Consider the following 25,798-nt stretch of genomic DNA (forward strand, 5'->3'; position numbering starts at 1 on the left):
ATGAACGGGAAACCTTAACGTCCACACTGTTTCAATTTGGGGCTTCAGTATCTTGCCCAAGGACTGTACCCCAGGTCTCCAGAGATTAGATTGTGAATACTGTGCACTATAGAATGCAATGGGTCCTCAAAACAAAATGACAAATGAGGGTGTTTATCAGCAGCTTGCAAAATGACCAACATCCCAGTCCCACTGGCAGGAGGTTGTCATTTGTCACTGCGGTTTTCATGTGGCAAAAAATACAAAATATAACATGCATCATCAATGTGGGTAATTAATTTTTAAGAATGAAAATGTTTTTAAAGAATTATTTTGGAACCTTTATTCAGAGAATGTATCTCAGTACTGGGAAAAAATACTTGACATTGTTGTTTAGCTTATCTTTTAGTAGGTGGAAGAGGTGGGAAATATAATACTCAAATGAAATAGTAAAAAAAAAGTAAAATAAATAGGTACTTAAGGCTACAAGGTGTGAAAACCAGCTTCATCTGTGAATGCCCCAAATGCAACACCCCAGCTGTTTAGCTATGACAGTTCCAAAAAGGTTTGTTGTTTTTTCTGGGAGCTGTCCTGTGTGAAATGAAAGAGTAGGACAAAGAAACCAGCCAAAAGATTAGAATAAATCGAACAAAAGCAACAATAGCATCCTCCGTGTGGTTTTAATATCTAATAATGACTCCACCTTTGTATGTACTGTAAACACAAACTCATGCATTATCCAAAGTACATGCTGTCCCTTATGCTGCCATGGTTACATGGTGTTTGCCACTCCAGTCATGTGCATGACAAGATGTAACAGTTCCCAGGGTGTTACTCAACCATTTAGAGCAGGGTGTGTTTGAACACAACGTCCCATTCAAAGCTTGTCTGTCACCTCGCCCAGAAGATCTGTTTTGTTTTGTTAATTTATTCTTTCTGGTATGTATGACGCACAAGAGGGAAACACACACCAGAGCCAGAACTGAGGCCAGAGAAATAATGTCTGTGTGAATATATAAGTCCATTCATTGTGTTAGCTCATCAAAAAAGATTTTTGGAATAATTACCTTTATTTGCTGATATATGTTTTTTCTCTTAAGCAAATATAAGTCTCATGTTTTTTGCTTTTTCCCCAGTGATGTTATGTCACACTACAACATGCGGCTATGCAATATTGCACAGGTTACCTTGCCAAGGAGATGGACAAAAAGACAAATTATATTTTAAGACAGTTTTAATCAGAATATCAAGTCAAACAAGTTTTCACATTTCAAAAGGGAAGTTAAGCTTAGGAGGTGGAGGTGCATTACGTTTGAATTGTTTCAAGGGTATATTACAGATCAACCAGCACTGTCCACTGAAAACCTCCACAAGGTTTAAGTATCCGTGACTCTCCATCATTTAGTTTCAGAATTGAAAAAGTCTCTTGATGAAAATGTCTTCACGAAACTTAAAGAAGTCCAGTCGCTTTCTTTGCAAGCTTCTTAGACTACCATGTCCTGGATGACTGAGAATCCTCGCAGACATATACAGCACGCTAGATTTCATAAGCATGTACCCCTCCCCAAAGCCACTGTTTCTTAAATATTTTAAGTTAAAATAATATTTCTTAAGTCTGTGAAGAGGGTATTGGGTGATTTCAATTTGGACGCGCTTTCCAATCTTCCCTGAGTCTTTTGAATATACTGTAGATCAGTGCAGTTCTGCACACTGATGGACTTGTGTAAAGGCCACGACAGTGACCTATGCTTTGAAAGTGTGGGGTAAGAACGATTAGTGTTGTCTTGGTTCACATTTGATCTTTCTTTTTCCATCCACACTCTGTAATTTTGTCCCCCGTTGTTGTCCCAGTGTGGTGTAGCACAAGGCCCTGGTCTGAATGACACACAAAACTCAGTTCGCTCCCTTGGATCCCTGTTGTGAGTTAAGCTTAAGTTGAAGCCAAAAACATCCACATCAGACCCCCCACAGCGATGTTGCCACAAGAATGTGCAAGGAATGTCACGATGGCTGCGCCAGGAGTCAAAGGTCACCCTTATGCACACATCCTTTTCAGTAGCGGCATGGGCAACAAACACTTTACCACTTAAGACGTACTCAGAAATGTTGCAGCTTTCCAGCTGTATTTTCATATCTTGCAAACGTGCAAGAAAGGCTTTCTGGTCCTGGGCTGGCTGAGGGAAACCCAGCCGCAACTTGTAGGGATTCAGTTTATCAGAGGTTGACTGCTGGCCTTCCAGTTTGGCTGGAGAGGGTCTCATCGCCAGGGTAGAAGTGGGAGACAAAGGTTCAGGAATAAACATACGCACAGCAGTAAGTGCAAATCCTTTGGCATCTGCAAACACAACTTGCTTCTTGATTTCTCTGCTGATGTGCTTGCGTAAACAGCTCCGAGTATTTTCTGGTGCTGAGTGAGGGGAGCGCAACAATTGTGATGGTAAAGATGAAGTGGAAGGCAAGGATGGATGTGATAATGGATAAGGGGTCTTCACTGGATAGTGTGTATGCTTACAAGGAGGCTTTGTGGATTTCAGGTGCGACATGGAAAACAGTTCATAAAGTTGTTGCTCCTGCCTGAGGCTCAGACACTTAGCCATTTCAACTGGATTCACAGTGTACTGGGGATGACTAAAGGCATGAAGAACTCTAAGAAAAAAAAGATCATCGGTTTAAAATCAGATCTATTTTTATATAGATAAATGAAATTATAGATATAATTTATCCTATATTTCAACATAAAAAATATTTTGTGAATTCTGATGTTAATACAGTTACCACATGGTTAAATATATAACAGTAACTTACCTTGTACAGCTCATTTTCAGTCTGTAAATGTGACAATGGAAGTCTTTTGTCTTTTCTTGAAAGCTGCAGTAAACTCAGGCAATCTATAAATGCAAAAGAGGAAATATAAGAAATAAAACATCTTAGTAAACCCAACAGTCAATGAATTAACTATAAACATGACGTGACAAATAAATGAATAGAATGCAAGGTGATTCAAATTTTTAAGTGCAAAATGTACTTACAGGTTATAACAGTAACCATATGCTTAATCAAATCCGCCACTGAGAAAGAGCAAAAGAGCACCTCAGTTGCAGTCTGTTAGTGCTGTCTCTGGAGCTTCCCTGACAAGTTTGAGAATAAGGCAGCACTGTCTATGACACCATGCCTACATGTGGGTATAGTTTAGCCAATGAAATCAAGCTGCTTTCTTTATATCCTGCCCCTTAAGAACTGATATGTGAAAGGCGGTCTCAAAGTTTTCCTTTTATGGAGTTCTGGCCAAACTAAGTGTGTTTAATGGTGAAGGTGAACCAGAGTATGATTTCAGCTCCATCAATACAAATGTAACCTTTTAAATGATCTCTCCTTTTACAGTTCAGATTTAAAAATTATAGCAGACACACGAAAGGCACTCATTTCTGAGATTATGGACAAGATGTATTGCTAACAGAAACCGTAATGTAAAGATAAAAAAGAAGTGGCCCAATATTCCAACATGCTTTCTTTCTTGGTGAGAAGATCAACGATACTGGTAGAGAAGCTGCTGTGCTTAGCTTAGCACCCTCAGTAAATGGTAAAGCAGCTACTCTGCTCTTTTGGTACAGACTGTAACATGGTCAAATACTAATGTCAAAGCTTTGAAAAACAAGTTTAGACTGAAACAAGTTTGGGAGTAACTGCAGTGCTGCCTTAGACAACTATTATGGAACATTTCACTAGTTAATTAACTTCAAGTTCAGACAAATCAAATACCATGAAGTGAAAGTTTTGGTTCCGATAATTAGAGTACACCGAGTTCTGGGATTGGCATTTGCGAGCAATTGTCTTTTCATTTGTTTTGTTTTTTAACAGACTTGGCTAGCTATGTATAATTTTCCTTTTATGACCTCACTGTAAATTGGCAAGCTACAACCAAAAAAAACCCCCAAAACCTGTCTTGATGTACAAGGTAGGTTACATGACACAATGTTCTCTATGTAGCATGTTTTGACTTGCAGAAAGAGACAGCCAAGAGACAGCCAGTCTCTGCAGAGTGAACAATTGAGTCATGGGGAAAGAATGTTCCCAAAGAGCTGCCATACTCCTCGTGCAGACTTTCACAAGTGACGTGAGGTCATGCAAAAGCAAAAGGCAACAGAATCTGTGTTTAGTGGCAGTTTGTTGGTTGATCTATCTTCTGGCATAAAAGCTATTTCACATCTGCACTGAATCCCTGAATTTTTACCGGATATTGTTGGAGGTAACAGAGCAAATAAGTGTCTACAACAAAATGCTTTATTTAGAATGCATAAATACACTATCTGATATTAATAAATGTGTTATTAATCCTTAATTAATATTTCAGAGTGCAAGAGTGTATCTTTTTTTTAGGTTTTATAATACTCACTTTTGTATCAGATAAAATCATGCCCTATTTCACCCAAGATATTAACATGACAGCTATAATGACTTAAATATATTTTTATTATGATGTACATGCAAAAATATTGTAGAAGTCCTCATTTCTGTATCATAACCCCCCCTCAAAACTCATGTAAATAGAGCACATTTGACTGCATGTCATACTTTAATGATACTTTCACTTTAACAATACCTTTATACAGCACTTTATTTTATACATTTCAAGCACTTCGTCTATCTCACATCCATAGTCAGTTTGGAACCGCCAAATAAAAATTAAACATGTTCAAAATCCACAGCGGGCGGGTTTCATACAGATACAACCAAACTGTTCATTTCTGGGAGATAGAATACTTGAGGGGTGTGTGCTGCAGGTATTTTCAGACAATATCTCAACACACTCCTGAGTCAGTGAGTGACACATGCTACACAAAAAATGACCCCAATTATCTAACTAAATATCTAACCAACTCTCAGTTAGTAATAGATTGTCTGGAATGATAGCATATAAAAGGTCTGTTCTAACTTGCCAGATCAAAAATGGCAGTACTCCAAATAATCTTTTTTTTTGTTTGTGTTTCTTTTTGGGGGCATATTCTAAAAAAATGTGTTCCAGCGCAGTTCCAGGCATAGCTAGAGTTTATAAAAATGTAAAAGCCTTCTTAAAAAGCATAAAAGACGCTAGATGTTGGTGGAAGGGAAAAACCGACTATTATGAGGTTTATGCTAAGTAACCTCATATTATAAAGCCTGCTGTGGATTATCACACAACCAAAAGAGTCCTAACATTTAGAACATTCATATGAGTTCATTGAATGTTTTGTGATTATGATTTAAGACGTAAATAATAATAACAATAATAAAGATTGTATATGTGCTGAGTTGTAAACACTGTGGTGTTTACAACTAAGAATATTCTAGAAGAGTATTATAAAACCTAAAAAAAGATACACTCTTGCACTCTGTGGTGTTTACAACTATTTGCATTTTTTTTAAATAAGGCCCCTATATATCCACATACCTATTCTTACTAGGTTCTAGGTTCTAGGTTCTTTATTATTTGTCACATGCATAGTTATACAAGTATAACACACAGTGAAATGTAGCCTGACACGCTCCTCGACATGTGCAAAAATTGGGGGGGGTGTAGAGGAAGAACATTATATTTATATATATATATATATATATATATATATATATATATATATATATATATACACATATAGTATATACACTGGGTGAATGTGCAGTAGTAGCAGCAAGCAGGTGAATTCTGTACATTAATATGGATAGACATCTGACTATTTTACAGGATAGACAATATAAACATATTTAAAATTAAAGGAATTGAAATGTACATTGTTCCTTGGTTTAGTGTCTGGAAGAGTCCTGTCTCAGTCAATTATAGATGATGTGAGAGGGCGGGTGTGTGTGTTTAGGGCACGGATGGCTTGGGGATAGAAGCTCCTCTTGAGTCTCTCTGTCCTTGCCCGGAAGATGCAGAACCTTCTACCAGATTGCAGAAGTTGGAACAGTTTGTTGCCAGGATGGGACGGGTCCTTCAGTATCTGCGCTGCTCTAGTCCGGCATCTCCTGGTGTAGGTGTCCTGAAGCGGGGGGAGAACAATCCTGCAGCAGCGTTCTGCTGTACGGATCACTCTCTGGAGAGCTTTTTGGTCCTTCACACAGCTGTTCCCGAACCACGATGTCATGTTCTGTGTGAGGATGCTCTCCACAGCGCCTGTATAGAAAATCCTGAGGATCTTTGGAGAGACCCTGAACTTCCTCAGTTGTCGTAGGTGATACAGGCGCTGCCTAGCCTTTTTGGTCTGGACCTGAATGTGGGCAGCCCATGTCAGGTCTGAGGAGATGTGGACACCAAGATACTTGAAGGACTGCACCCTCTCCACTGGAGCTCCATTGATGATAATGGGCTTGTAGTCTCTGTGCTGACCCCTTCTGAAGTACTATCTAAATGTGCTGTACTCATTTATTTATTTTATATTAGAACATGGTTTAATCAAATCATACAGTGCCAATGAGCAAAAAGCAGTGTATTCATATGTTGCAATACCTATTTAAACTTTTCTTCTCCAGCAAACAGAAGTTAAACCCATCCAGGTAAGTTTTCAGTTCCTTCCCACCAACTTTTCGCAGCACTTGGCCCCCTGAGTACAAAAAGCAATGGAATCAAAGAACCCCTATGTGCTCTACGTAATGAATAGCCAAGGTGAGAAAAGAAGAGCTTGAGAAAATTCATGAAATGCTTACTTTTAAAAATTCACTGAACCAAATCAATTTCAGAATCAATCAGCATTTAATTTTTTTTCCTGTGAACTGTGCCTCTTTCCTATATGTTTAAATAATATATATTCACACTGTTGGCTCATATTATGCAAATGCATACAATCCTTCAGACATGTTTTTACTTATTATGCAGCATGAACAAATCACAGACCCTTCATTGTTGTTAAATGGCCATACATGTTTTCCCTGTCTTGTACAAAACATTCTGGCCACTTGTCTTGACAACTCATATAAATTAAATTCTTTTTTTTTTATCTAGTAGAATCCCTGTGCTTTTAAATTCCCACCATTTCAAGCATATGGGTCACTATTCATAATTCAGAAAGTGTTGTCATAATGTGAATAGTAATTTTGTCATTTATATTAATGTTGTTTTCCCTTGTATTTTTAACTGTGGCCATTTATTTTGCATTACAGTAGCTCATCAGCCCAGCTGCACTCTCTCACCACACATGGATATCTGATAACATTATGAAATGCAAATGAAAGTAAAGCACAATCCCCCCTCATTCCCCCTCCACACGCACGCACGCACGCACACATGCATGCACAGCCGCAAAGCACTGCTAAAAGTAATGATAAAGTTATGATACATACCAACTGACTTCTGTCAACTGCATGCAGATGTTCAGTGAGCTCATAAATGAAGTCACAAAGAGTCATACACAGTGCCTCATTAATCCCAGTTTTATTGGCTTGACTACCTGTCTAGACTTCTGTTCGCATTTTGGTCTCATGTGGAGATGAGCAATGTGGTTTTCATTTTAATACTTATTTAAGATTTAGGAGTTCAGCAATTTTCTAATTTCACTCCAGCACTCACTTTCCCTCATAAACATCCATCATCTGTTAATAACAGAGTATGGTAAATGTGAGCTGAACTTTGTTTGTTCCAGTACAAAACCTGGCTGCTTCAGATGAGCTCTTTAACCCTTAATTTCTTTTAAAGTTATTCCTTGCTGGATTTACTGGTGTGTTTGGGAATATTATTGTGTTTATAGTAAATACTCTTTTAAATGGTGCAGAATTTATTGTTGAATGAATTAGTGATGGCAAGTTTCCCTCCCTCTAAGGAAATAATGACAATTTTATACTTAGCTGTTGGTTTGAACTCATTCTTAGTCCGTGCCAAAGAGTCACAAAACATATCCACTGCATATCCTTACAATGTTTTTTTTTCTTAACATTTTCTCTCACATATTGATTGTCAAAGTGTTTTTTATTTTGTTGTTTTTGACCATTAAAAAACTTTCAGTGTCTTTAAACTATTGTCCTTACTGTAAAATACTAACTAATTTGAAGTTCTTTTTAAAATTCCTATCTAGACTCAGGCATATATATAAATACCAGACGCTATATTGCAGAGGTTTCAATAACACGGGTTCTAGATTTCAGTACTAATCGCTGTTACTTAATCTGAAATCTCAGTGCATAAACATATAGCAGTGTTCTCAAAATTTAAAAATGGTTCCAAAATTCCAATTTTACGTGTTTGTGTTTGAGAAATTTATTATCCAGCGACTTGTATTTAAAGAGGTGGACATGTATTGGTTTTGTATTATTGCACTAGCAGTTGTTTGGGATTCTGTTGGATAACAATGCAGCACTCAGTTGGTATAGTTTCTCTGCATTGAAAATAATGATTAAATCACCTGCATTTTTTAAAACAACTATTCTCGCTCACCATAACTAAAGAAAGCTACCCTAAACGAACATGGCAGCATGCCTTTGGTTTTCAAAGTTGCATGTGAACAAACCACAAGACATCTGGAACAAAGTCCTCTTGACAAACGAGACCAAAATGAAAATGTCTGTCCATAATGCACAGCACCACGTTTGGAGGAAACCAAACACAGCATGTCATCACAAACACTCCCTACCAACTGTCAATCATGTGAGCAATTAACAGTTGGAGGGGTGATCATTTTGAGCTTGTTTTACAGCCAGAGACCTGAGCACCTTGCAGTCATTGAATCAAGCATGAAGTCATCTGGTATTCTAGAGTCAAATGTGAGACCATCTGTCCAACAGCTAAAGCTTGGCAAAATCCAGTCATGCGCACCATGATCCTAAGCAGACCAGCAAATCTGCAACATAATGTCAGAATAAGAAACGAATCAAGGTGGTGCTGTTGCCCAAATGCCTGGAAACTTCAGTGAACTGAAGCACAGGCCATACATAAAGAAGAAGGGGCCAAATTCCAACACAATTACCTGAGAGACTGATGAAGTCATGCAGAAAACAACAGTTATTGTTCCACAAGCTACTGAATCATAGGTTATTACTACAAAAGTATTTCTTGTACTCTTGTTCAAAAACAACATATTACAAACTAAAGATATATAAATCTCCTTATCTATGAACTGTTTCTTAAAATACCTTGTGGGTTTGTTTGATTTGTAAAGCTCTCTTGGGAACACCCATACCAATGTGGATGTTTTGACAACTAAGTTGTAGAATTAAGTTGTTGCATAAGCAACCTTGCACATTCATGTCAAGGCTTGAAAGACATTATTGGGATTTTCTGTTCTCCTTGGGCATTAGTTCATCACGCACAATTTAATACAAACAGGACAAGTAACGAATGAGGCAAGATGATAGCTTCTATTGTGTAGCTGTGAGTTGTTCCATGCAGTGAACTCATGAGTAAAAGTATATTTAGTCAACACTCAGTTCATTTAGTGATAAACTGTGCTTGATGACAGGTTTGATATGTGCTTAAAATTCTCATTAACTGCCCATAATATTAATAATGATAATTAATGTGGTATTAATATTTTTATTGTTATGTTTTTTATTCATATGTAGAATGTAATTGAAAGTTAGTGTAATATGTATGTTTACATGCTTTCCTAATTTATACTATATTTTAGTTGTGAAAATAATATTTTATTCTTAATAGAGTTAATAGTGTTTCAAATATATAGTCCCTAAATACAAAAGCAGTTTGTCAGTTATGCTGCTTAAACACTTTTGAAGTTTTAATTTTAAATCTAAAATGCCTCAGACACTTTTAAAGGCTCAAGTCCATCCTGGGTAAATAAATAAATAAATTTATCTGTAATAATAGCATCTTCAAAGTCAAAACTTTATTTCTTTGGAAAAAAATACCATCTTCAAAGCCAAAACTATATTTCTGCTGGCAGAACGATTAGGAATCCGCTTTTAAGACGAACGATGAGACGGGCTGATGTAAGCTTGCAGGGGTAGAGTAGCAAATTGCACACTGTAACCCCATTACCACCCTTGGCTGACTGAAGATAGAACCCCGCAGGACCTCTATCATCATTTGTGCTAACTTCCTGTACAGTCAGTGGGGCGGGGGGCGGGAGTCCTTCCTCCAGTGTCCTTCCTGGAATCCTTCCTCCAGTGAAGGAAGGATTCCGTTCACTGTGAAAAGCAAATGAACTTTAGTCTTTATGTAACATGGCTCATTTAAGTGTCATCTTCAGATGTTGCTGGGACAAAAAAATAAAATCCAGGCTATTAGCAGCGAAGATGCCTGAGAGAAATTGTTATACTTTCCTGAACATATAATTATTTCTTTGTGTCTTTCTTTCTCTGTGATGAGGAGCAATGTTAAATTAAAAATTGCAATCTTAAATAAAAGTGAGAGAATAAATAAACTAGTAGTGTTGATGCATCTAGTAAGATGTGATTACAATACAGCTAGACAGTAAAAAAAATAAACACAGTTTAATGACAGAAATAGATTGCATGTGGGATTTTAACTATTTAGCTGGAATACAGATAAAACTGATAAGCATAATGTCATCTGCAAAAAAGCAAACAAAAATCAAAACAACTATATCTGTCAGGATTGGGACTGGGACAAAAAATCTGCTCGGGTATTTTGACTAGAGACCGGCGCACCAGGTATTATAGGAAAAACTATAAAGCCTTTGAATGAAAACAAACGCTGTTGTGACAGTGATGTACACTGTCTTGTTGGTATTTATGTATGATTTCTATACAGTTTACATCAGATGACCACTTAAGGACATCTCTTGGTTTTATCTTCACGTTTCCCTCTCACCACATATCCAAACCGATATCATGACCAGCAGCTTTACAGCTGTGGCTCCAGCAAACATCAGCTGATACTAGAAAGTAATATCAAATAAATTCTAACAACAGCTTGAACGTGCTGCTGTTGTTTAGCTCGACATCTGCTGGTTTCTTCTTTCTGACGCAAAGTGGGCGATAAACAAACAACAGAGACGGGACTTGCGACAGAAAAGCCGATCCCACTGATCATTGATCAGTTTCATGATTGAAGTAGCAACAGGAGAGGGAGGGGAGAGAATGAGAGAAGAAGAGGCAGCTGTGCAGCCTAAAGACACAGAATAACTCCAGCTTTGTGTCTTTTTTTCATTCTAGCTGAAAAAAAGACACAAAACTGGAGTTTTTTTCATTCTAGCTGAAGTATGGGACAAATCGCTTCCTCTTCACCTCAATACAGATGTATTGTAATTGGTCCAGCCCAGAGTCGATGATGACGAATTGGCCAATCCACCACCTTTCATTGTTTATACCGTTATAAAAACAAACATAAAAACAAAAAATCACCATATTCACCATTAAAGGTGAATATGTTACAGAAAGATGGATTAACCCATACAAAAAAAGAAAAAACAAAACAAACAACAACAACAAAAAAAAATCAACAATAAAGTGCTAGTGCTTATCCTTATAGATTAATATTAACATTAATAAACATTAGTTAATATTAATATTAATGACTACTTGCTCCTCGGTCAAAGCAAATTAATAATGCTGGAATATCTTAAATGAAGTAGTCTTATGAGGTGGAACAGCCACTGCCGGCAATAACAGTTTTTAGCAATCATTTCATTTATTAAGGGAAAAAAGCTATCCAATTTTTTTTGGCCATATGTGAAACAGTAATTACCCTCTCTTGTTAAATCATGAATTAACTGTTATTATGGTATTAACCACTTGTTTTGAAAAGCTGATTTCAACATGACTAGCAACACCCAGGCCTAATTACTGCCAGCAACATTAACAGACCTGCAGGCCTTACTTGCCCCAGTTAAGGTAAGAGTTCATGATTCAGCCATAAGAAAGATTTTGGACAAATATGTCATCTATGGGAAAGTTCTATGGTGAAAACCACTGCTGACCGAAAAGAGCACAAAGGTTTGTCTCACATTTGCCAAAAAATAGAATTCCCTGAAGCTCAAACACACTTTGGGTATGCAGCAAGACAATGACACAAACGAGCCCACTTTTGAATGGCTCAAAGAAAACAAAATGAAGGTTTTGGAGTGGCTTAATCAAAGTCTAGGCTTAAATCTAATTGAGATTATCACAAGTGCTTGATTGCAGTTTTAGCTACCAAAGGCTGTATAAGCAGTTATTACTTTTAGGTGGAAATTACTTTTTCACCCAGGATGGGTTATCCAAACCCACTTTTTCCCTGCATTATATGTCTGACCCTTAAATGACCCCTTGACTTGAACTGTTCCTCAAACTCACACTCATGATGTTCACTGTCCTCACTGAGGGAATGACCCTAACTGACCCTTATATTTCATCATGTTAATCCATACTTTCCCTACATATATATTCTGCCCCTCAGTGCTTTCAAAATGTTAACACAGAGGTTCGCCTGTGACCCCAATCCCTGGACCCACACACCTAATTCAAATGATCCTGCAGCTGCCTCATAACAAGATAATGATTTGAATACAGTGTGTTGAAGCAGCCGAAAACAAGCAGTCCCACGGAGCTTAATAGCACTGTTTCAGAATTATTGCCCTAACAAAATGGTCTAATTGCACAATGCACAACAAACTATACTGCAATTGACAGTGTCTTGTGTCATTAAATAAATAAATAAAAATGTTAAGGCACACCGTAATAGCAAAAAAGATGTAGTTTATTGCCTGAAGGGAACACCATGCCATGGAGTGTTAGATACATTGCACTGTCTTACTGCATCAGATGATTGGCTAGTTTTTTATTGTTAGAGAAATCAAGATAAGAAAAAAACAAAACTTGATTATGATTATGTGTACCAAAAGATCTTTGCTTTCTGCCATGTTTGCTTTTGCCAGCTGCACTTCGATGCTAAAAGGAACAAAATTGAATTGAACGCAGCTGTGGGTATACCCTGTAGCCTTTGCCAGTAGTCCTCAGCACGGGTCAAGGCAGCAGCTGGGACACTCAAGACTAACTCTGGTGTTATAGAAGCAGAGTCTAAAAGCAGGACTGGGGAGTTGTACAGCTCAGCTTCCATAATCAGATACAGCAGTTTCCCATCTATGTCTTGTAACAGTGTTATGCTCTGTGCAGGGAGAAGGCTAGTAGTGAAGACAGCACTATTGACCTGTATGTTCCCAGGTTAATGACACTGCACATATACAGATCAGGCATCATTCAGTCTATCAACAGCAGCAAGGTAAAGGTGGCAGGTTTGCAGACAATGTTAACCAAAAGAGCTGATATGTACTTTTAAAAATAATAATACTGCTCACTTTCAGGAACCTTTTTACATCATTGTCTTATATTTCACTGTAGCTCACTATTTGCGCAGAACACGGCCAAGAATCCAGTGATGAAATATTGTGAAAAATTGGCTTGGATGAGACAAAAAATTATGTATCAGTCATGAGGAAGTATTGCTAAATGGAACATAGTTGGCACAGATCAAAATGTTATTAATGGCAGAAGACCCATAACAGCTAGAATATAATGTGCATATAAACATAAAGGCAATGAGGCACCCAGGGAAGATGACGTTTCGATTGTCTGACTGCTACAACCTCCATAAACCTCCACAATGCGTACAACTGAAATGAATTTAAAAAGATTAAAGGCAAACTGAAAAAAGACTGATACTAACCCCATGAGGACATAAAGCAGAGTTAACTATACAGGAATGATTGTAACATATGAAATAAAAGAAGTGCAATATATACCAAAAACTCATTAAATGTAATGGTACCCAAGAAATAAACTTTCATATGTTAATGACTGTCTATAGTGGAACCTTTGATGGAATATAAAAAAGTATGCATTCTTTTGTACATTTGCATCATCTGCTCATATTTCACATGCCATGTGGCTCCACACTGCACAAGTAGAACAGTGAAAATGTAAATGATGTAGATGTGTGCACTTTGAAATCAATCTGCCACAAAATAACCATTTGCAAGTCATCAGTTTATTTATCAAATGTTTCATAGGCTGCATAAGTAATGATAAGGAACATTTTTGGTGCTGAAGTATTCTGTCATGCAGACACGTTGACATACATCTTTTTTTTTTTTGAAATGTTTGAGCTGAAAAGGTCTTCACGATTTTCCCAGCTGAAAAGTATTCTCAATAAATGGGTACAGTTTGACTCATATGAAAGGACAAGACAGGATAAGAATAATTGTTTTTAAAGACTTGCCTTTAAAACAAGCTTTGCAAGCTCTTCCAGACATGTCACACCATTAGTCTAGATTTCCATGTCACCTTGTTTCAAAAGTTTCACTTTTCGCAAATTTTGATAATTGATAAGAAGTTGAGACAAGGGTGCATTTTCCTACTGGATCCTTCTTATCATTTCAAACAGTGTCTGGTTTATTGTTGCATCTAATTGAAGTGCCGATTTGTCATTTTCAAGGAGAAAGAAGAAAATAATCTTTGACATAAGGATGAAATGAAGTATGGATTTATTTTATTGATGTCACATCCAAACCCTTAGGCACATCTTCAGAAAAGGTACTGAGATTTCCTACAATACATGGCATTCTCATGCCACAGATAAAAATGTTTCTTTACTGGTATGTGTCATTTATTGTACCTGAATAACCTTGCTGAATTGCAAGATTTGAGTTATACTGACGTAAATTTGCCTTTCTTGGTGAAAGTGTGGGGAAAAAAACCAAAACCAAAAACATATCTTTTTAAGAAAAATAATTTTAGTAGCACTTCTAGTGACAAACTCCATACATCCAGGGTCACTCGGATATTGTCTATTCAACTCTAATGGTGAAAGAATCAGCAGAATTATGTGTTAGGAAACCTCAGTGCATTTGGAGACCCAAGACAGACTGTATTCCAAAACCAGATGTGTCTTAACAGACTGCAGGACCATTTTATTCAACATCTGTGAGAAGCAAAGCATTTTCTACTGGGTGCATTTTACCAGCTGGGGAGGACATGGACCAGTCAGGTGAATCCAGGTGAAAATCACTAACCTTCATGGCTTTCAGCTGTTATATTTAATTTGAATCATGATGAAAAATATGTGACATATAGGTAAGTTCAGATCAGACTATAACCTACTCAGTTAACATTAAACAAAGTAAATTATATGAAATATACCTTCAGAGCAGGGTGTATTGTTTTTGAGTTTTGAAGAAGGCAATTTTTCTTGCTTTCAATCTAATAGCAAATAATAAAGAAACTACATACATGAACAACAGTATAAATTTCCCCATGGACGTTTTATCTTCACATTATCTACTTCACTGTTAATGGCCTTCAGTTGCAGACTCTTGCCTCTCCACTTGATGGCAGTGGAGCATCAATCATAATAATTACAAAGCGTTCCTTTTTATTCTGCATCATTAAGTGCCTACACAAAACTTAAGCACAATAAAAACTGTACTGTAGCCTTTTTATTATGACTACCACAGCCACACTGGCCTGTAGCCCACAGGTATGTTAGTGGCTTTGGCTCAATCAGTCTGATAAAGCCTTGTGAAACATTTTCCACAAACGCAAGCACTTCTGTAACCTTGGAGAGAATATCAGCAAATGATGTATGTTGTTTAGAACTTAAACAACTGGAATAGCTCCTCTGCCAAACATGTACTGCCCTTTGGGCTGCTTTCTGACACACAGGGTGTGCAAGAACACTGTTATATTCAAAGAGTACCTAAAAACATTGTTCTATTTTGTCTTCTTCTTTCTTTCTCTCTTTTTGTTTTTGTTAATGATCTATGAATGTCCTTCGCCTAAATGTGCTGTATTAGAAAATGTTAATTTAAAAGCTGAAAAGTGAAAACATTAATACAATATGGAAATATAGTAAATTATGCACAACAGAGAATGTCTCGTGAGGTAGTATGAGACATGGTGCCAAAGCACAATAGAGTCTAAAGTGCATTTATATTTGTACTCCACTGCTGTAAATGTCACTATATGGTATATTAGAAAAACAATGAGAATGCACATACAGTATTTATTGTAAGTAAGAAAGAAAGTTCCCATGTGGTACAAATGATTGTAAGTAAATAATGAATTCTTGTTTAGTGGAGCATTGGGACGAACGCAATGTCTCAAGTGTGACTGCTCATTTCGACCCATTTTCCAATTGCATGATACACTACATTGACCTTGCAGGAGACGTCTCGGGATAGCTTATTTCCTTTAATGCATGTCATGATCCCATAGGAGGCTGAGTAGTGTGGTGATCAAGTGCATTTCTGCATTATTAAAAGGCCGTACATCACAAGAGTTTCAACTGTGTTAACTGTAAGGAGGTCAGCTGCAATGCTTTTATCCTATTTTTGTATATATCTGCATGCACAAAGAGCTGTAGCATCACGTTACATTTACATAAAATAATCTGGATCTGAGCTCAAATAAATATTAATGCCAATCTGTAAATTCCTAATCCAGTATTACCTGCAGTGTTGGTCTATAATCAGCTGCTTTCCACAAAATGACCTTAAAGACAGAAAAACACAAAAATATTTGTGTATCCTATATATTTTTTTGTCATTTCAAGACTGTAAATATAACATAACCCCAGGAAGGATACTGCAGAGAGATGGAAGCAGCTGGGCACAAGTATGTTCTGAGCAGTAATGCAATCTGTTGAGCTAATATATCAGATATTACTGTTCTTCATGTCAGTGTGAGTAACTCACCCTTTGCCTTGATAAGATACAGTCAGATCTGAGCTGCTTTCAGCTGAAAGAGATGGTGAATGAATTAGCCACGCATTCAGACAGGCAGGCAGAACCGTATTATAAAATTCCTCCTTACTTCCTCATTCCCTGTGATGCTGTTTGATCTTGTGCTTTTATTCTTTGTACCACCATTCACCACCCCATCACTCATTTTCTTTTTATATCTGTAAAAAGAAATACATGGGCTTATTGTACAGTCCCAAGGTTCACAAATTGATTCTAATCATCCAAAGATCACACCTTAGGGGTGAATTCCAGACACACTGTATCTAGAATCCATTTCAGTGGTAATGTCCAGGTATAGGTCATTATTCAAATAGATACAGAGAAATGAAATTACAGTCTTACCTGTTCTTGGAATAAAAAGTTTACTGATACTGATTTTACTCAGTAGTACTGATTCAGTTTTATAATAATGTACAGTTACAGCAGTAGTATATTTTATTATATTTTTTAAACATTAACAAAATTGCATCTAGTCAGATAGGTTATCTCATATTTGTAGCTGAAAACCATTATACCATTTTACCATTACCATTATACCATTTTACCATTACCATTATACCATTTTACCATTACCATTATTAACCCCATTACTGCTCATTATTTTATTACAATATGAAACCTTAATACTGGCTTTAACATTTGGAAAGGAAGAGCAGCATTTATGGTCTGTTTTTATTTATGTGAAATTATAAACTTTGGTATAAAAGTGAGAAAGAACATCTTTGCAAAGTGAACTCCTCAGTGAAATGACTTTCTAAAGATGGTATTATATGAGGAACTGCAGAAAGTGTTCGTGACCTGAAGGTGCAGTGTTTTCTGTCAGATAACACTGTTATTTTCAAAGAAACCTTTACTGTTCCCGCCCTTATATCCACTCGATCCAAACAAATTAACTGTGAATATCTGCACTTACTGCCATCAAAGGATGAGTCATTTTGAAGCCACCTCTGTGTTAGGCTTTGGACAACACTCATACGCACTGATAAGAAAGTGAAATTTGAAGTAGGAAACTACAAACATACTTCAGTAAATTAAATATAAAAATAAGCAGTGTTGCTCAGCTACTGTTTTGAAGCTTTAACCCATGAAGCTTAGGAATAACTTGAATACAAAATTTATACTTATGATGTAATCAGAATAATCTACAAATAAAAGTGTGAAATGTCATTCTTGGCATTGTTAACGAAAAAAAAAAGCCTTCATATAAAACGATTAAATCACTTTTACTTAAAATAATTGCTGGTATTTAAATCTTGTTATTTTAAACAACAACAAGAACAACAACAACAACAAAAATAAAAACACTCAAAAATCTGTTTCTGCTATTTATCAGGCCTGAGACACTTTTTCGAGTATCTTATATATGCCCAGACATGTATGCATAATTTATCTTGCAATTCTTAATATATTCCTTATACCACTCTATATAGTCAGATGAAAAAAAAACAACCCACATTTGTTTATAAAGACAGAATGATATAAACATGTGCACACACACACTGAATAAATTCCCCACTCACCCTACAAGATGTTCTTTATCCTTCAAGCACAAATCGTCTACAAGAGGCCAGAGAGCTTGAGGATCCTGCACTATTCTGGGTAGAGATCTCAGATGCCGTTCCTGGGATCTGCTGGAGCCACTTGCCCAGTTTGTGGGTCACTGCCCCGAGTGCTCCGATTACCAAAGGAACCATTGTTGCCTTCACCTTCCACACCTTCCTGGTTCCCATTTGCCAGTGGGATTCCCAGGTACTTGTACAGTCAGGAAAGAAATTATTGGAAATCAAGGCTTGATGTACATCAAGTACTTAAGCACATTTTTACAAAGGGATTAAATACTTATTTCTTTCATGAAATTGCACAGATTGGTCAGTCTGGAGTGCAGTTAGCTTCTTTAGCCAGTAGGTGGGAATTATGTGGTCTGCTCTTAGCTCCAGCTTTGGTGCGGCTATTTTCAAATTGTACCCCTCCCACTGAGAGTATACCTTTGATGGTTCAGAGGAGAAAGGTTGGTTTATTTTCCTGGCTTCTATCTGGTATACAAATGTCCTCATGAAACGTCTTCAAGAAACTTAAAGAAGTCCAGTCACTTTTCTTTCCAAGCTCCTTGGATTAACATGACCAGGATTTAAATCTTGGTACCATTAATTACATATACACATCCAGAATTATTATTATTTTTTTGCATATACTATTATATATTGTACATATATTTATTAGTTTCAGATTTAGCCATTCGTATATTTTGCCTGTTTATGTTATTGTATTTTGCACAACTCTGTTGCTTGTGAAGCTCGCACACAAGAATTTCACTTGCATGTGCTGTACCAATGTACCTGCACATGTGATGTGACAATAAAAGTGATTTGATTTGATTTGATTTTGATTTAATTGAAGTAGTTTCTGATACAGTAAAGTTGTATTAAATCTTACTTAATTAAAAAAAATCTTTTGATGTAAAATGTACCTTATGTGTAAGTGAATGACAGCTGAATAAGGTTGATTAAATGTAATTAACACTTCAATTTTCATGGGTACACAAATAATGATAAACAACACACACTGACTGGAAATATAGCACACATTTTGCTCATGCTTTGACTGACAGAGTGCATCCCTCCTGACAGTGTGTGAAACCTTAAATTAGGACCCATGACATACACTGAACTCAGTAAACAGTTCCAGTTGTATTAATAGTGTATAGGCAGAACTGGAAGCCTTTAATGGAATAACCCCAATACATTAATATTTTTAACCAACACTCATTATAACAGGAAACAAGAAAAAAAAGGCATTAAGAAGTCATTTGGGCTTATTTGCACCTCATTCTGCTCAAATGAAGTGTTCTATACCTTATACAATGGTCACTTTAATGTGTTACGCTGTGAAATATGAAGACATAACTAAAATATGACTTCCTGTTTAAAGATAAAACTTTGAACAGAACGTTGTTACACTTCTCAGGTCCAACTAATTCCCAAAAGAAATAATTAAAAATGCATTCTTTACATGAGCTAGGGTCTCAGCAATATAACATAACCCAAATATTCCCCTTGTTCTTCCCACTGGAAACTAGGAAAATCAGCGAGCCTTACTAAAGGTAAAAAAAAAAAGTACTTGCAATTTCATTGTACACGTATAATGACATTAAAAGGCTATTCTATTCTAAGCACCACATCTTCTTTAATGTATTGCTGCTAGCATACTATAGGACTTATAGAAAGTTATAAAGCATTCTAGCAGGAATATTATAATTTATTTCATGCTTTTAAAGACCCTATCACCAAATTTAACATGTTGGAATTCATGAGACAAAGCATTTTCTGGTTATTCAAATTTTTTTAAACCTTGGTGTTGATATCAGACCAATTACAAAACAGAGTCAACTTAATATGTCATTTAATCTTGCACTTGGGGTTATCCTGAGGCTGGTGCAGATAAGGGACCCAAAAAATATTCAAGTTATGACTTGCTTAATATCTTGTTCTTCACTTATTGCATTATCATAAACACTGTAATACAATTACACCTAACATTGTGAGTAAAGGACTTCTTATGAATAATGTTAAATACAGGTTTGGTACACACATCTAATCTTAAAGTTACTCTATTTTGCAAATTGGCTTGATATAAAAGAAAATGGCAAGCCTCATATATAAGGGCTTTTGCTAGATCGTCTGAAAATCTTATCTCACTTTCAATTTTTCCGTGGCATATTGGAGTAAGTTAATTCCATGCCTCCTTCTTTTCTCCATCTGAATTTCATTGTGTCTGCCTAATCAGCCAGAAGCAGAAATGATCTGCTAACATTTCATTTCTCCATGAATATTTGATTGTCAAAAATTGTCCTAAGGGAACGAACTGGGCTCAAGGTTCGGTTTTGATTTGCGATTAAACTATCAAGAAATCAATTTCATCTGCTTTGAATAATTCAGGGTTTAATGGAATGAGAAATGGCAAAAGGGGCATGGGTTATGAGATGGTCTGAAGGAGGTGTATGTGTATATGTGTGTGCTGGATGGGGTGGAGGGCTGGGGTGGGTGATGCAGGGTGGGGTAGTTTTCCTCAAAATGAAATAAGAGCCCTGCAATGTGGTGCAGAGAGTCTGGGGAGCTACTGTCATTTCACCTGTACTGCTGTGTAGCATGCCAATAAGGTGTCTTTGTGAGTAATTTGATGATCACAGCAAGTCCAGAGCCAATATTTTGGATTACTCACTTGGACAGATGTGTTAATAGACTACTGATTTGTGGCCTTCTCCTTTAGGAATTAAAATGGGAATGTGCAAAGAAGATGGAACATTTTCTGTTAATTTTATGCTTTAATTGGTCTCATAAAAGCTTTCATGTTCTGCAGTCCACTAGCCACTGATCATTTTTTCACTTCTCTTCATGATTCCTAACTGGTGTTAGCCCCAAGTTAAGATTCTAGTAAGAAATATGGCCAAAGAAGAAAATAAATGGGTTAAGCTGCTTCAAGGACTCTAAGAAGTTCTTTATAGAGCATATTTAGTTTGTCTCCCTAATGAACATGGAATGACAAAGATTCCAGAACACACTTTGATGTCTCCCGACTGCTTAGAACGATTCACTGTGACGTGCGCAAACATGTCATCTGTTCTTGTCAGTTTAAACAGAATGGTAGTGCTGATGTTTCTTGACGAGACACAAATAAATGGAGCTGCACTGACTACATGCAGCCTGACCTGACAGGTGAATTAAAAAGGTGGCTGTGTTGTCAAAAGGCTAAGGTATCTCATACCAGAGTGGAGCCAAAAGCCTTACCTCCTGTGGAGCTTGTCAAAATGTTCTGTTTTATTTGAAAAAAGTTAGTAAGCTAACTCTAGGAGGCCAACTTTAGCTACTCTTTGTTATTCTTCATACATTCAACTGATCTTGTGCTTATTTCTATATAAGGTTTTCCTGAATTTAGTTTGATAGGGCTGGCAAATTATGATAATGTGAGGAGAACGAGGATTCTTTGAACGAAAGTTCCCAAGGTGTCCCATTTCAGTACTAATCACTTGCTAGATACATAGCATCTCAGCAGAAGATGACAAAGACAGAGAAATATTTTGGAAACACCATCATTAGTGGGATTAACTCATAAGAATCCAAAGAGTCTAAAAACTATATTTGGTTGTTGACAGAAAGCAGGTCACAGCAACATACCTTATATGAAGTGGGAGGTGGTGATCCTACAATTAGGATAGCCTTATGGAAAGCTTGATGACATCAGATTGCTTTCATTTATACTTTATTTCATGCTTTATTTTAGTTAAAGTTAAAAAAAAAACCATGTCATGTCAAGAGGAAAACATGTCTCAGTAAGTTTTTCTTTTTTCTTGCCTCGGATCTCTAGGGATCGTTTAACTGGAGGCAGCCATTACTGTTAGGACTCAATAGGAGTCAATGCCGATATAGATCAACCATCAGCCTTATGAAAACCCCTTCATTTGCATAATGGAGTTGAAAAGCAAAGTGAAAGTAATACATAAAAAACCCATACATCTGAAAATTAATCAATTCTAAAATGAGATGGGAAATTGAAGAGGAAAAAACAAACAGGGATTAAAACGCAGGTTACTGAAGGTTTTTCCTTTTTTCTTTTGTACATATAATGCCACAAGAATAAAATTCAGCTTTACTGAGAAAAGTTTTCTTTAATTTTGTTCAAGGGAATTCTGATCCTTGAATAAGATACTAAATTCATATCTGCTGACCTCCCAGCAAAGGGCAAATACCATATATGAATAATGTATCCAAAAAAGCTTGGAACCCACATGTTATTACTTTCTTAATATGCTTCTGTAAACCTTTAAAATACTTTAAAAAATCTTCAAAGCCTTATCTTGATTAATGTGAATTTGTTGATATGTAAATTAAAGTGACATAACATATCAAAAGGTTAAATACTTAATGACAGTAAGCAATACAGTTAAAGACACAGAGAAAGCAAAAGAGGGACACACACAACAGAAAGCGAGAGAGAAGGAAATAACAATTAGTTGCTCTGCTCTGTGTGCTAAGTACGTACTTTCTCTTCTATTTGACTTTTTCCATTTTGCCAATTGCATACTCAAAACTGTTTTTCTGTTTGACAGGTACATTACTGTACATCACCTGTAGTTTATTTCCTTCTTCCTCATATTTCCATCTCAAAAATTTCTACCATGCTTTTAAATTGCTCTGCCTCCACACCCGTCGTGATAAGGCAGCAATATGCATTTAAGTAGTCCATTTTGGGCATTTACTGTGGGAGGATAACTAGCAGAGTGGCTCATTAAAATTCACACTTTTGTAATATTTCATAACTCGACTTCTGACCTCTTGTCAACAGTTTCTTCGCTCTTGATTGCCGAGACTACAATGATTAAAATTGAGGAGAGAGTGCAAGCTTTTATGGATGCTGAGTATGAATACAAAATTAGTGATGCAGCTCAAGAACAGTTTGGGAAATAGGACTGACACGAAATGTTGACACATCATCAAACTGAGACTGATTGCTTGAATAATTGGTTTGTACCTAATTATATTAGAGTGCCCTCTTGGGTGTGTGTATGGTTATGTATGTGGAGCTTTCTGTGTTCTTTCACCGCTTGTGTATAGTGAAACAGGGGCTTGCTGCAGGAGCTTTGCTCTGAGGAAAGCTTTCTAGTGGAGGCTTCGATCAAATTCACAAAGCAATTCTCCAGAACCTCAATTAAATTTTAAAAGTTTACAATCATGTTAGGGAGCTGTAGAGAAAGAGGGAAGTGCTGGAAGGGCAACCTAGTGTTTTTGTTTTGAGCCTGTGATAAGAAGGCAGCTTCTAAGTGAGTTAAATGAGAAATAGCATCGGCACAGCTGTTGTTCTATTAAAGGCCCCCCTAGGAGGCTTTAGAGGGGGTCTGAGAGGATCCGATACGGGCAGTGAGCCAGCAGGCCTCACTGATTCTGTTACCAATTCTTATTGTAGCAACAGAATCTTGTATTCGGCGTGTGACTATGACCTATTTACTTACCAATTGTTGAACATTTTATGGTCATTTACATTCATTACATATGACACATTAGACAATATGATTTCCCTGTCATTGCTTTATTCATTTGTTTGAACATTTTTCTTCTTCAGCAACCCCTCAAAAATAAACAAGAAGAAGAAAGACAAATTTCTATCTAACATTTGTTGCATTAGATTAGAGATGGACACTGTTTCTTTGCCTATATGGTGCTGTTGATCCTATATAAGTGCAAGCTCCCGCAGGAAAATGGGAAGCTTTGCACTGCTGAGATGAGAGCTACATTGAAAAATGTGACCTGAATGGGAATGTTTCTCTTATTTTACTTTTTCCATGGAGAGCTGCTTCAGAATTACTGATAATACCTAAGTAATAAATAATGTAAAAAAAAAAAAGAACAGTTTTTATTGTATAATTCAATGCACTGCATTTTAAATTATATCATCTAACTTGAAAGTCTGTATCAATTGTTGCAAGACCCGTCTGTGGATGGCCTTGTACTTCTAGTAAGCAGTTATCAAGCAGTAGACGTTACACCCTACTGAACAAAAGTTTTTTTTTGCATGCAATTGCTATTCACTTTCCATTGTTAGCAACTGTTTTTCTTATATTTCTTACTTTTGTTGTCTTTTTCCAACTACTACTAAATTGTATTATTGATATTGGTGTAATAATAAAATAAAAAAAAATAACAATAAGGAAACAAAAAAGAAGAAGAAACACTTCCTTATGAATACTGGGGGATCTCTGTGATAAAGGAAAGTGAATGTTGTGGGAAGTTAGTAGTTCTACTTTAACATTGTGTTCATGCACAAAATTCTCCTCAGGGGTCAACTGCACAGAGAGAACCTGAAATCCAGCTCTTAGTCAGACTGCTAAAGATATCTATGTCAGAACCATACTTATTTTTCCCGCATACACATTCATATCTTGAACCCCTGTGACCATAAAACTATTCCAGCATGTAACAGAAATCTCTCCTTATGAGTAATTTCTTTGTGGGCTACTTATCTTGATTTCATGTCTGAATAAAATACTCTGCCTAGTGTAGAACATATCCCAATTGTAGAAATTATATCGGACTTGTCTGCCTAAACTTAACTACTCCCGTATCTTTAAGCTTATGTCTTAAAGTGATAAAAAAAGAATCCCCCCACCCTCACCCCAATTTCTGCATGGTTTCCTTTCATTATTCCAATTCTACCTTATTAAATCTAAAAGCTGTGCTATGTTTTGTGTAGAAATGCGTAAGGAGCACTTATAATTTGTTTTCCAGCTTCGGCATCGTTTTTGACAACGTGGTATCAACATGGATCTTTTATCTGCAGACTCGGTTTTATTCCCAACAAATGCATCCTGATGGTCACTTTCTTGTCATGCATACTGAATTTGTCTTTTTCCATCAGACCTATTTGCATGAAAGCAAGATTCATTTAGATATATCTGGCAGGAATGAGTCGGACCACCGCCCCAAGGCTCTGCTGTAACCATTTTTATCTTTTTTTTTCAGTTCTCTTGTCATTTAAAAAAAATACTTGCACTTCCTCAGGAATTCTGTATTCTGACAATAATTTTCTTCTGCTTGCTCTTTGTATTTTTAATAGCATACTCTCACATGTAGCATCCCACTGTCCCAACAAGTCCAGCAAACAAACAATCTAACAGTGTCTGTAATGAGATATATAATTCATGGCAAATTATATATCTCTCTATATATCTTATATATACGTGCAAAATCAAATCTGGAGAATAAGAAAAAAAGCCCAAAAATGATAAAAGGAGTATTTGGTTATTGGTTCAGCAAAAATGAAATTACTCAGTCTAACCATAATGCCTCCCAGAGTGAGGAGTATAGAGCACACACTGCTGGGGATTAACGTCTGTAATGGGGTTTTGAGGATAGTCAGGATTTCAGATCTGGGGCGATATGGTGCCAGGGGTAAACACCATGCAAGGGACTAGAGGATTTAGCTAGCAAAGGCTTCCCTCTCCACGTGGACCAAGTATCACTGTGTTCTAAAGTACATTCATTTCCCACGGTCATTTACACAAGTATCTCCAGTGGGGATTCAGTTATCCTCTCTGAAAGGGCACTGCAGTCTTATGATGCTGCCCCCGTACGAAACGGGGTGAGGGGAGGGGGAAAAGATAATGATTCATTGGG

At 36.7% G+C, this 25,798-nt stretch overlaps 1 protein-coding gene and 1 long non-coding RNA gene across 2 annotated transcripts; both read right to left on the reverse strand.

Moving 5' to 3' along the window:
* Nucleotides 1-1,195: 1,195 nt before the first annotated feature.
* Nucleotides 1,196-3,173, reverse strand: ppp1r3c2a (protein phosphatase 1 regulatory subunit 3C2, duplicate a). Its single transcript, XM_082539498.1, has 3 exons — nt 3,009-3,173; nt 2,785-2,867; nt 1,196-2,625 (listed from the first exon to the last, which is right to left on the reverse strand). Exons 2-3 carry the CDS (start codon nt 2,796-2,798, stop codon nt 1,569-1,571), a joined length of 1,071 nt encoding a protein of 356 aa, XP_082395624.1. The 5' UTR covers nt 2,799-2,867; nt 3,009-3,173; the 3' UTR covers nt 1,196-1,568.
* Nucleotides 3,174-15,049: 11,876 nt separating this feature from the next.
* On the reverse strand, nt 15,050-18,283 carry LOC309709928. Its single transcript, XR_014277635.1, has 4 exons — nt 18,155-18,283; nt 16,705-16,792; nt 16,587-16,629; nt 15,050-16,383 (listed from the first exon to the last, which is right to left on the reverse strand). It is a non-coding gene; the product is annotated as an uncharacterized lncRNA (long non-coding RNA).
* Nucleotides 18,284-25,798: the final 7,515 nt, after the last annotated feature.

This window comes from Aulonocara stuartgranti (genome assembly GCF_965226115.1).
Source record: "Aulonocara stuartgranti genome assembly, chromosome: 7".
NCBI classification, from domain to species: Eukaryota; Metazoa; Chordata; class Actinopteri; order Cichliformes; family Cichlidae; genus Aulonocara; species Aulonocara stuartgranti.